Source organism: Pelodiscus sinensis, chromosome 24 (genome assembly GCF_049634645.1).
Source record: "Pelodiscus sinensis isolate JC-2024 chromosome 24, ASM4963464v1, whole genome shotgun sequence".
NCBI classification, from domain to species: domain Eukaryota; kingdom Metazoa; phylum Chordata; order Testudines; family Trionychidae; genus Pelodiscus; species Pelodiscus sinensis.
The window spans coordinates 17,904,200-17,916,364 of record NC_134734.1 but is presented as its reverse complement, the minus strand read 5'-3'; the positions used below and the strand labels follow the sequence as shown (position 1 = coordinate 17,916,364).

General features: G+C 50.4%; 1 protein-coding gene across 2 annotated transcripts in view; it reads left to right on the top strand.

The window, feature by feature from the left end:
• The window catches only part of HDGF (heparin binding growth factor), a 36,648-nt gene extending 26,417 nt beyond the window's left edge, over nt 1–10,231 (top strand). The window contains exons 2-6 of one of the 2 annotated variants that reach the window (XM_075908320.1): nt 3,722–3,798; nt 4,656–4,794; nt 7,485–7,670; nt 9,375–9,586; nt 9,966–10,231. In XM_075908320.1, the coding sequence (XP_075764435.1) occupies nt 3,722–3,798; nt 4,656–4,794; nt 7,485–7,670; nt 9,375–9,586; nt 9,966–9,972 (621 nt within the window). In that variant the 3' untranslated portion in view covers nt 9,973–10,231. The remainder of the gene's footprint in view (nt 1–3,721; nt 3,799–4,655; nt 4,795–7,484; nt 7,671–9,374; nt 9,587–9,965) is intronic. The other variant, XM_075908321.1, reaches the window with a different exon arrangement.
• The last annotated feature ends 1,934 nt before the right edge of the window (nt 10,232–12,165 follow it).

The following is a 12,165-nucleotide window of genomic DNA, read 5'->3' as shown; positions in this document are numbered from 1 at the left end:
GTGGCGTTTTGATTAGTTTTGCTTTCTTGCCCTGTTAGGCAGGTCGAAATCACCGTGTTCGGATGTAGGAATCGGCCCCCATCCAAACTTGTTTGCAAGCATAACCCCCTTTCCAGCTGCACCATTTAACGCCCCCGTCACGCAACGTCGGCGTCATTGGAGTGGTGTGGAAGGCATCTCGCTGCTCACGGTTGAGTTAGGGTTAAGTGGCAACGAATTTGAGCCCTCCCCTTGCAAAAGACGCCCCTGACCAAGGTTCTCTCCAGCTCCCCTGCGTGAATGGATTCCACCGCAGCAAGCCAATTCCGTTAGAGCTACCCCAAGTCTGTGGGCCCTTTGTCAGTCTAAGGCCATGGATCCTTGGTCTACCTTTCCCCCGCTCCTCTCAGATCTATAGAACACTAGAACTGGAAGGGACCTTGAGGGGTCGAGTCCAGTTCCTTGCCCTATGTATGTTTCAGACCAGTGGTGATCCCACCTTTCCAGACCCTTGTACTCTTTTCAGGAGTCTGATTTGTCCTGTGTACCCCCAAGTTTCATCTCATGTAAAAACTACTTGCTTACAGAGTCAGATCTAAAAATACAAGTGTCAGAGGGCACTACTTAAAAATTGCTTGTTTTTTAGTGTTTATCATATAATTATCAAAGAAATATTGTACTTATATTTTAGTGCATAAAGCTGTAATAACAAGTATCCTGGACCCTTTACTTCATTCATCCAAAGAAGTGAGTTGTGCCCACGAAAGCTCATGATACCCTCTGCATTTTTTGTTAGTCTCTAAGGTGCTGCAGGTACTGTTCGTTGTTTTTTTTTCATTTTTTTCAGTTAGGGTATGTCTACACTTGCTCCCTATCTCGAGATAGGGATGCAAATGGAGTGTACCGAAATTGCTAATGAAGCGCAGGATTTAAATATCCCGTACTTAATTAGCGTAATCCTGTACAACCGCCATTTTGAAATCGCATTATTGCAAAATAAAACATCCTGTGTAGCAGCATTATTTCGAGAGAAAATCCTTCTCTTGAAATAACTGTTAAACCTCATTGTGTGAGGAGTAATAGTTATTTCAAGAGAAGGGTTTTGTCTTGAAATAACGCTGCTACACGGGGCGTTTTATTTCCCAATTATTGCGATTTCAAAATGGCGTCTGGATGCGATCATGCTAATTAAGTGTGGGATATTTAAATCCCACGCGTTATTAACAATTTCGGTACACTCCATTTGCATCCCTATCTCGAGATAGGGAGCGAGCATAGACGTACCCTTACAGAATAACATGGCTACTCCTCCGAGACTTTTAAGTCACTGGATGAAATTTTAGTTTGTATTGACTTCACTTGGGCTTTTTATGTCGCCTGTTGTAAAAGAAAGCACATTTTAGATGAGTTGATGTACCCCCTGGAAAACCCTGGTGCACCCCCCCCGGGGGTGCATGTTAATTGAGAAACCCCTCTGTAAAAATAAACAAAGGAGTGAAAAGATGAGTTGGCCCAACTCAATCGGAGGAGAGGAAAAACCCACGCTGATAGTCGGAAATTTCCCCTTTCACATCTCAACACTTCCCGGATTGGATCTGATTTGCGGGTGTCTTTCCCCTCCCTCCCCCCAGCTTTGTTACAGGCTTTCCCAGCCTCTCTGAAACTGACATTCCTTTTAGCACACAGCCTAGCCCCGCGAATTTGCTGAGCTAAATATGTCTGAGCCAGTCTAGACAGGAGCTTACGGTTGGCTAGGAAAGCAGCCAATCCTAAATCGTCTCTTCTGGGCCCTGCCCTGGATGTTGTCGCCAGTTGCGAAGAGTGAGGGGCAATGCAGGAAATGAAGCTTTAAGCCAGACAGAGGCTATTTCTGTGGCGGGCATGATTTGGTAGCGAGGAGTTAATTGGCTGCCTCAGAGCTTGCGGGTTTCCAGTAGAAGTTGGAGTAGAACGCCTGGGATCGGATGATGGCTGGATGTTATTTATGCACCCAGCCTCTGCCTGCTGGGTTCTCTGGTTGCAGTTCATTCCTCCTCCTGGCAAGCTGGAGGCATTTACCCCAGGGGGCATTGGTTGTGTTTTGGCCCCCACTGGTGTACAGGGCTGTGCAAGGGATGCCCCTGTCCGCAGGGTTCAGTACATTCATGTCCACAGGAAGCATGTTCCATGAAGTTGGAGGCCGGTTCCCAGCCAGGGGTCAGAGCTATCGATGCAACAGCGTGCTCTGGCTCGGCTCTGGCAGGCACCAACACCCAGGGGCGGATTGTGCTGCCGGAGCAGCTCTTGTTCTAGCCCCGCCACGTGTCATGGTGCAGCTGTCCCAACTGTGACACCTGCGTGGTGCATTGTGGGAAAATGGTTAATATTTCGACTGTGCCCAGAGGCCCCGACGGGGACTGGTGCATGCGCAGAGCAGTTCGTGGGGGGGGGGGGGAACCCTGGGTAGCCATCCCATAATGCCTCAGCCACGGCAGCCCGCCTGAGAAACATGCATGCAAAGAACGCTAGCTGCAGGCGGGACGGTCCCTTCTGGGAGGGCTGGTGTGGCTAGCCCAGGCCTCAAGATGTAAAATCCCCCTTCACACGAGGCGGAGGAAGCCTGGCTGAGAGTCCTCTGGGAGAAAGCGTGGAGAGCTGGCTTCAGTCCCTAGTGCTAGCCTGTGCCTCAGTTTCCCTTCAGTGACATGAAAGTAATAAATCCTTCCTTTGTCCAGATGGTGAGCTCTCTGGGCAGGAGCCATGTCTGGTCCTTATCTCTGCCGAGGGCCTGTTCTGTGCGCGACCGAGGCCAGACTGGTGCTCTTGGCATGCAAAATAATATTCACGGCGAGTGTTAGGTTAAGATTCCCGCCCCGCCCTATCAACTGGCAAATAATTTAATTTGCAGATCAATGGCTTTGTTCCTCCTCTGGCCCTGCAGTTACTTGGAGGCTACATCTTTAGCAAGCGCTTCGCTTTTTTTTCTTGCGTGTGTGTTTGTGTGTGTATCTGTCAGTAAATGATTCATTTCCAAGGAACTGGAAACCAGCCCATGCCATGAGATGACACTTAATGCCTCCCCAAGGCTGCATGTACCTGCCTATCCCAGGCCGCTCTGCCTGCCGGGTGACCTTGGGCAAGTCCGGCTCCGTGCCTCAGTTTCCCCCTCTGTAAAAGGGGGATAACGGCGCTGATTTCCTTTGTGAACTGCTTTGAGATCTGCTGATGCTAGGTGCTGGACAAACACAGCAGCTCTAGTAGGGATGTAACCAGTTTCCCAGTAAGCATCATCTTTACCGGGTGTTGCTTACTGATTACTGGTTAACCAGCACCCAGCCCGGCTGGAGCAGCCCGGCCAGTTACACAGATAACTTAACTGGATAACATTTGAAATGGGATTTTACATCCCTAAGGTCTAGGTTGTTACATCTCAGACACTGACCCTCTCTGAAGGACAGAGGGTTGCTTCTGATTGGCCTTTTAACAAGTGTTCCATATATGTCCGTCGTCTTTCCTGAGAACGTTGGAGATCGAAGGTCACTGAACCTCCTGGTCTGTCTTCTCAATCATCTCTGAGCAGCGTTGGGCCCGTCTGTAAAGATTGGGGTGTTCTGTTAGCTAAACCCAACGTGCTTGAATTTTGCACGCACATAGCTTTTGGGTGACCGCTGTCGCGGGAGTGAGCTGCAGCCGCCGAGCGTGCCTTTGGGTCAGGGCTGTTCGCGCTCTGTTTCTCACCCCGCAATTTGTGTCCCCTGAACAGATCGACGAGATGCCAGAAGCTGCCGTCAAATCCGCCTCCAATAAATACCAAGTCTTCTTCTTCGGGACCCATGAAACGTGAGTGGGATTGAAAAAGGGGAAGGAGGGAGCACCCATGTATGTGAGGGGAGGGAGTGTGTGTGTTGGGGGAGCAACAGGGGAGGAGAAGGTCTGTCCGAATCATGGGAGCAGCAGTCAGACAGACGGACCAGGTGGCTGAGGATGGGGTCTTGGTTTCAGATCTCAGCTGGGACATGAGCGGGACAGCCTTCATCCTTGTCAGTTGCACTTGGGGCGGAGGGGAGATGGTGATGAGGAATGGGCGGGGGGGAAGACAAAAGGGGAGTCCTAGCATACAGTCTTTGGTGGCGGATCCCCTTTCCTGTGTGGAAACCAGAGCTGGCCCCTCCTCTGACAGACTAGCCCTAAAAATAAGATGAACGTAATAAACCAGGGTACTCCCATTGTAAGCTCCTTGGGGCAGGAGCCGTGTGTTTGTACAGCACCTTGCACCACGACTAAGGCTCCTAGGAGCTACTACAGTGCAAATAATAATACTAGAAACGTTACTGTCCCCCCGACCAGGCTGTGCCTGTTTGCTTCCACCCCAGAACAGACTTTCCCAGCTCCATCCGAGGCTGGACGTTTACTAGCCCCCAGTATGAATTCATTGACAAAAATCTTTGATAAGGCAAGTCTGGGAAATCACAGCAGGGATTTACAAAGCTCCTCAGGGCCCGGCTAACTTTTGGTGGGAGTTGGATGCCGCTCTCGCTCACCTGCCTTAGAAAACCCCAAGTTACTGCCACGCTTGGGGCCTCAGTTTCCCTGGGAGGGAAGCTTGGCGGCTGGAATGCTTGCGGTCCACAGCTGGGGGGCACCGTAGACCGCATGGTGTGCTGTCTTTAAGGCTGCTTCCCATTTCCACCGCGCAGGGCGTTCCTGGGTCCCAAAGACCTCTTCCCCTATGAAGAGTGCAAGGAGAAGTTTGGCAAGCCCAACAAGCGGAAAGGGTTCAGCGAAGGCTTGTGGGAGATCGAGAACAACCCGACCGTCAAAGCCTCGGGGTACCAGGTGCGTCTAGTGGTTAAGTCTCTCTGCTGGTCCCCGGGTGATTCAGGTAGGGGAGAACGTGTCCCTGGGCATCAGATGCCCAGAGGGGAATTTCACTGTAGCGACTCCACTTTGGTCTCCTTCGTTATACAAGAGAGACAGGGCCAAACCCACGGCTGGGGCCAGGCACTAGGAGGACACGTCCTACAAACTCAGTCGGGGTATTGGGGGAGGTGAGTGGAGTTAGGTTACCGGGGTTAAGAGACCCCAACCCAGTAATCTTTTTAGGCATGAGCTCAAGGGACCAATGTTCTAAAAACAGGTAATCGTGAAGGGGGAGAGGGAATTTAGTCATGCGGCTGAAGTCATGGAGCTGGAAGTCAGGGCTCCTGGATTCTGTGCCTGGCTGTTGGGAGGGGAGTGAGGTTGAGTGGTTAGAGCAGATGACACTGGGAACAAGGACTCCTGGAATCTACTCCCAGCTCTGTCCAGTGCTCTTCTTCAGTTCCGGCCCTCTTTGTGCCTCAGTCTCTCTGTCTGTAAAATGGGGACAAAACAGGAAAGCTGACCTCAGTCTCTCCTGCCCTGATCCAAAGTTGGCTGAAGGAGCCTTGTTCTTGCAACCCCTGTAGAATAGTTATTTCTCCTCCTCTCCCATCAAAAATGTTAGACTAAAGTTTTATCGAAAAACCAAAATCTTCAAAACTGAAAACTTTCCCGTTTAAAACAGAAGAATGTTGGTTTCTAGTTTTTCACGTAAAAGCCAAATAATAACAATTATTTATTTATTTTGACAAAGTGGAATTTTTTTCACACAAATTTCAGTTTTGTCAAAAAGCCACTTGGGGATGGGTGATATCCCTCTGCAGTAAAACTTTGATCAACTCCAGGCTCAAGGATTAATCTGTTACTCTTCATTAATGATGTAAGCAAGACACGAGAAGTTATTCTTCCGCTCTCCTCTGCACTGATTAGGCCTCAACTGGAATAAGGTGTCCAGTTCTGGGTACCACATTTCAAGAAAGATGTGGAGAAATTAGAGAAGGTCCAGAGAAGAGCAACAAAAATGATCAAAGGTCTAGAAAACATGACCTGTGAGGGAAGACTAAAAGAATTGGGGTTGTTTAGTCTAGAAAAGAGAAGACCGAGAGAGGACATGATAGCAGCTTTCAAGTACCTAAAAGGCTGTTACAAGGAGAAATTGTTCTCTTTGACCTCCAAGGATAGGACAAGAAGCAATGGAGTTAAACTGCAGCGAGGGAGGTTTAGTTTGGACATTAGGAAACATTTCCTGCCTGTCAGGGTGGTTAAACACTGGAATAAATTACCCAGGGAGTTTGTGGAATCTCCATCACTGGAGATATTTAAGAGCAGGTTAGAAACACTGGACAGGGATGAACTAGAAAGTGCTTGGTCCTGTCGTGAGGGCAGGGGACTGGGCTTGATACCCTCTCGAGATCCCTGCCAGTCTTATGATTCTGCGATTATTATGACACAATTAGAGACCTCAGCCGAAAGCCAGTGGGAGAAGCTGTGTGTTCACACAGTCTGAATACACCACAGGGGCAAAGGGTGGGAGAGGAAACTGAGGAAACAGCGGCGGGGGGGTTACTTGCTCGCGATTGGTAGAGGAGGGGCTATAACAAAGATGCCTTGAGCCCTCATTCAGTGCTTGAAACGTGGGCTCCCGCTGCCTGCCCTCTTTGCCTCGTCAGATAGGTCAGGGCTGCTCTGAAGCCCGCTGTGTCTTTCATCCCTTAGCTCGGCGAGCGCGCCCACTAAAATCCTCTGTGGCACGGATGCGTCAGGGCTGGATTTTCTCCACAGGGGGCAGCATGTGTGGGGCAAAGCAGCTCTGCTTTGCCATCTCATCATCGTCACTAAAGTAGTCCCCCAAGGCGCCTGCAGCCGCCTTGCATTCCGCTGCGATGCTGTCAGGTCTTATTAGCTAAGCAAGGACTGGTTTGTCTGGGCTGTGGATGGGAGACCTCTAAGAAATTTCTAGCCACCCTGGCACGTTGGATGGGGGTATTGACACAGGGGAGTTCTCTTCTGCGCAAGGCAGTACCTCCTTCTGGGAGGCACCATATTCTGGAGGATGGCTAAACGCATGGGCTTATGGTCATTCAAGATCTATCTTATCATAGGGGTTGGGGGTGTTTGCCTGAGTCCTGGCCCAAAATCTGCATGTTCAGTCCTGCCTCCCTAAGTTCCCCCTGCAGTTTAAACCGAATGCGCAAGTATCTTCTGCTTCCTTTCTCACGAGCGGTTGTCATGCTCTGACCCAGAAGTGGCTGCAGCTCTCTGGGGGTCCTTCGGCCGTGGCCGTGCAGGGCTTTGAGAGTCCACCTGCTGCTATAGAACCGTGATTGTGGAGAGGAAGTGGTTGCTGTGGAGTAGACTCTTCCTATCCCTATTTCCTTGCCAAGGGGAAACCGAGGCACGGAGGGGGACGCTCGATCTGGGCTGCTGTACCTGCTGGCTGACTGCTTGGTGCCTTTCCAAGGGAGTGTGTTCAGATGCTTGCCAGGAATAGCATTTCTGAGCCATGGGGGAAGAAATAGGCTGTATCGAACCCTCTCTGACCCTCAAGACCTGCCGTGGGGAATGAGGGGCAGAGACAGGGCATCGGTCATGCAATAACTATGTGTCCCCCTTTGCTCCTCCTCCACCTGTCTGTCCATCTTTCCTCCCTCCCCCGTGCCCTCCAGCAGCCGACCCAGAAGAAGAGCTGCCCAGAGGATGCAGAGCCTGAGCGGGAGCCGGAGGGCGACGGCGAGAAGAAAGGCAACGCGGAGGGCAGCAGCGACGAGGAGGGCAAGCTGGTGATCGACGAGCAAACCAAGGAGAAGAACGAGAAGGCTGGGATCAAGAGGAAAGCGGAAGATGCCTTGGAGGTAGGATTTTGGAGGGCGAGAGAGGGCTATAGCTCAGAGGCGGACCAGAGCATGGGTGACAGCGTTTTCTTGAATGAGGGAGGAGAGGGAGAAACGCACTGGAGAAATGGTCTGAGGTCAGTAGGATGAAGTTCAACAAGGACAAATGCAAAGTCCTCCGCTTAGGGAGGAACAATCTGTGTGTCAGAGACAGAATGGGACGCGACTGTCTAGGAAGGAGTCCTGCAGAAAGGGATCTAGGGGTCAGAGTGGACCACAAGCTAAATAGGAGTCAACAGTGTGACACTGTTGCAAAAAAACCCAACATGAGCAAGACAGGAGAAGTCCTTCTTCCGCTCTACTCTGCGCTGATTAGGCCTCAACTGGAGTATTGTGTCCAGTTCTGGGCACCACATTTCAAGAAAGATGTGGAGAAATTGGAGAGGGTCCAGAGAAGAGCGACAAAAATGATTAACGGTCTAGAAAACATGGAAGACTGAAAGAACTGGCTTTGTTTATCTAGAAAAGAGTAAGGGTGTTAGAGAGCAGTTATTTGGCTAATCATGCAGTTGCGACAATTTGAATCGACTACGCAATTAGGCGATAAGGGCCGCTCTGCAGAGCCGCAGCGGGGGTAGCTCTTACATTTCAAATGCAGAGATGCGGCAGTCCTGGAGCTGGCTCGAGCCAGGACTGCTTGGACCCAGCTCATGCCGGGTCTAACAGCTCCAGTTCATGGTGGCCCTGGGCTGGCTGCAGGCAGAGGCTGCTTTGCCTCCCCTATCCTCCCCCACCCCCTGATAGAGGCAGTGGGGGTGGGTGGGAGGGAGGCAGCAAGGATAGGGGAAGTGAGTAGTCAAGTCTTGCACTCGACTACCTGATAAGCATAAGTTTATCAGGTAGTTGAATAGCTGACTATTGCTTACATCCCTAGAAAAGAGAAAACTGAGAGGGGACATAACAGCTTTCAGGTATCTAAAAGGTTGTTACAGGGCGAACCACCTTGGCCTCTGATGATAGAATAACAAACAATGAGCTTAAATTGAAGTAAGGGAGGTTTAGGTTGGACATGAGGAAAAACTTCCTGTCAGGGTGGTGAAACACTGGAATAAATTGCCTAGGGAGGTTGTGGGATCTCCATCTCTGGAGATAGTTAAGAGCATGTTAGAGACACACCTGTCAGGGATGATCTAGACCAGTGGTTCCCAAACTTTTTGCATCACGCCCGCTTTTTGATTTTTGAGAAACCCTCACGCCTCCCCCCCCCCCCCCCAAATAGCAGCAAAACTTATTGAGCCAAAAAAAAAAAAGATTGCCCTTTTAAGAGCAGAGCAGGCATTGCCCTTTTAAGGTGGCCAAGCAGACAGATGAAGCAGGCTCTTTCTTGGGGGTGGGGGGACTGGATCGCCTCGTGCCCCCCCCTCCACAATTTCTTCACGCCCCCCCCCCAGTTTGGGAACCCATGATCTAGATGGTGCTTGGTCCTGCCATGAGGGCAGGGGAGTTGGACTCGATGACCTCTCGAGGTTCCTTCCATAGTTTTAGGATTCTATGAATTCAGAGCCCAGGGAATAAAGCCCACGTCCTATCCCTGAGACAGGGGATCAAAGGAACAGGGCTGCTTGATGGTTGGGGGGTATCTGTGCCTGCAGACAGGGACCTCGCTCATAGGCAGTTCAGGAGTGCGCTCACCGGCGATCCCAGTTGATCCTTTCCCATTGGCAGGACTCCCCTAAACGCGCCAAAGAGGCGGAGGGCAAAGAAGGGGAGAAGAAAGTGGAGAATGAAGAAGCCCCCAAGGAGGGAGAGAAGCAGAAGGCCAGCCCCCCCGAAGGGGAGAAGAACAGCGACCCCACCGGAGTCCCGGATTCGAGAGAGGCCAAGCAAGAGGGGAAGGAGAAAGCCGCCGCGGAGGAGATCAGAGGTCACAAGGAGAGGTAGGGACTGAAGGAGGGTGGGGCCTGGCACGTCAGCCCTACTTAGGGAGGGGGAGGGAAGGCTAGGGGTCAGGTTCCCTCACAAACAGGGCCTGGTGCAGGTCACATGGAAATCAGCCGGACTTTGCCCAGTGGCTTCAGGGGGAGGGGCTGGTAAGAAATGGGGGAGGACGGGAAGGAAAACAAGGCATCTGCCCATGTGTTGGGATCCTGCCAGCTCAGTAGGGCCAGGCTTGGGTGCTCCTCGGATGGGAGAGCTCCACAGAGCGGTTTGCAGGAGCGCCACCCCTGTTATCTGCTTCCTGGCCCCGATCCTGATGGCTGCCGCCGTAACGTTCATCGTCCGTCAGCCTTCCCTGTTCCCTCTCCATTCCTGCAGTCTGTAGCTGGCCGGCCTGCCCGAGCTGATCTGATCGTCTGGGCTGTTCCTTCCCCGCTGGGCTCCCTGGGTGCTAAACAGTTTCGTTCCTCATCGGCTCGTCGCATCTGCAATTCGGGAAAAAAAAGAAGTAAGAAGAAACCAGTAACTCGAACCATCCCGTCTCTCCCCGCCCACCCGTAGCAGGGCGCATGCTTGTAATAGTGATTTCTAAGGGGCGCTGATCAGTTGATTTGAAATAAAAGCGATTTCATGCCTTTTTAAAATGTTTCCCATCACTTCCGACGGATTGCTTTCTCGTCAGGGGGGCTTTCTCAAGGGTGTAAAGTCGGGTGAGCTCGGGAAAGCAAGGAAGCGGGGGACCTCCCTGAAGGAGTTGGTCTCTTTCCAGAATAACTGGATACTTTTGTTTTGTTTTCAGGGAGTTTCCCTGATGTCCGATAAAGTCAGTCACATTTACACTAAGGTCCCATGATGCTGCACAATCAGTGTTAAAAGGGCTTTAAAGTGGGCACGAAGACCCCTTTGCACTGCTGGAACAGTGAGCCTTAGTGTAAATGGGAATCCTAGCCCGCTGGTCAGTTTCTGATTCTGAATCCCAGAAGAGCAGGTGCAGGTTTGGGATTCTTGCTGTTGTGGGTATGCACTGCAGAGATCCCCGGCCTATTGTGCATGCCCTGCTCCTCAAATTGGATTCCCCCTTTGCTCCTGCTTCCTCTCTGATAATGGGCATGAGTCCCTTTAACAGGGACCCAGCAGCGTAATATCTTGCTTTGCCCCAGCTGCTGTTTTCTGATGCCCCTGCCCGTCCAACAGTCTTAGGTGTTTTTCACAAGGTCTCCCCTTCCAACTCTGAAGCGAGTGACGCTCTGTTGTCGGTGCCGAGTTTCCCAAGGCATCATTATTCTAAGAACAACCTCTCTTCCCCTGCTGCAATCCTAATTTGAACCTAGGAAGTGCTACCCGTGTGCAATTCAGTTTTACCAGGTCATCTTCCACGGTGTCACAACGAGTCGTTTGGCTGGGGTGGGACTGAATGGCTCAGGGGTTGAGTTGACTGAATTTCCTCCTTCTCCCCATGGAAAATTTAGATTTTTTGCCGAGGCGGGGGGAGAGGGGGAGGAGGAATTTCAACCCCCCACAAAAAAATGTCCAGAAATGGGAAAAAATTGACTTGGAAATTCTGTTGCAAGGGAATTGTAGTTCAAGCCAAGTTCCCTGGTCAGTGTGCATCTCCCATGATGCACCATAATCTTCCATCTTGGAGAGGGGAAGCGGTTCACCATGAGAGCCCTGGGGGATTCCCATGATGCACTGTGACAGCATTTGTGAGTCGACATATTTCTGGTTTGGGACATTTAGTTTTTCAGCAAACAAAAATTCAACATTTCCACAGCAAACAGAAAACTTTCTGTAAAACATTGAATTTATTCGCAAACCCAACTTTCTGTCAAAGAACAGTTTTGATGGAGAAAAATTTCAGACAGATACAGCCAGATTAGTGATAAGTTGTGAAACTCTATGTCTCTGAGCTCCATTTTAGATCTACTGCAATGCTGTGTGGTTACCCCATTTCATGGCCTGCTTGGGATGGTCAGTGACGCTTGGGCCAGTGGACAGGTGTCTCTGAAAACCGTCGGCATTAACCCCTCAATTGCTGAGACTACCAGAGTAGCCAGTTCCTCAATGAGCTACTCTTCCTTGTGGAGAAATGCGGAATGATCTATGTGGCCCAAGCTTATGAATTACATTCATTTTTAAAACCGCAAAGGCGATGGTGAGGTTTGTCATGTTTGTTTATAAGAAGATGGATGAGTTTTATCTGCCATTTCCACCCTGTCTGTGATCGCAAGAATCCAGACAGTCTGTCCCTTGTGCAATTCTGTAGATTTCAGTGGTAGATTCAACCTCTTTAGACAACAGTGAACAAACCCTTGTTTCCCAGTTGTTCAGCTGATCAGAAATCATTTGATTTACTACACATTTCACCTCCCGCTTTCATATTGGGGGAAGTAACGAGTGAACCCATGGAAATCAACCAAGTGCGCACTCTGATATTGCAACATCTTTCTTTAAAAAAAATATTTTTAGGCTTTTAAAAAAAATATTTCAACTGAATTGCTAATGTGTTTTATCGCTTCTAGCATCCACCTGGTGGTTTGGAATTAGCTGAGACCTGTGATTGCCGTTGGTCCTAGTT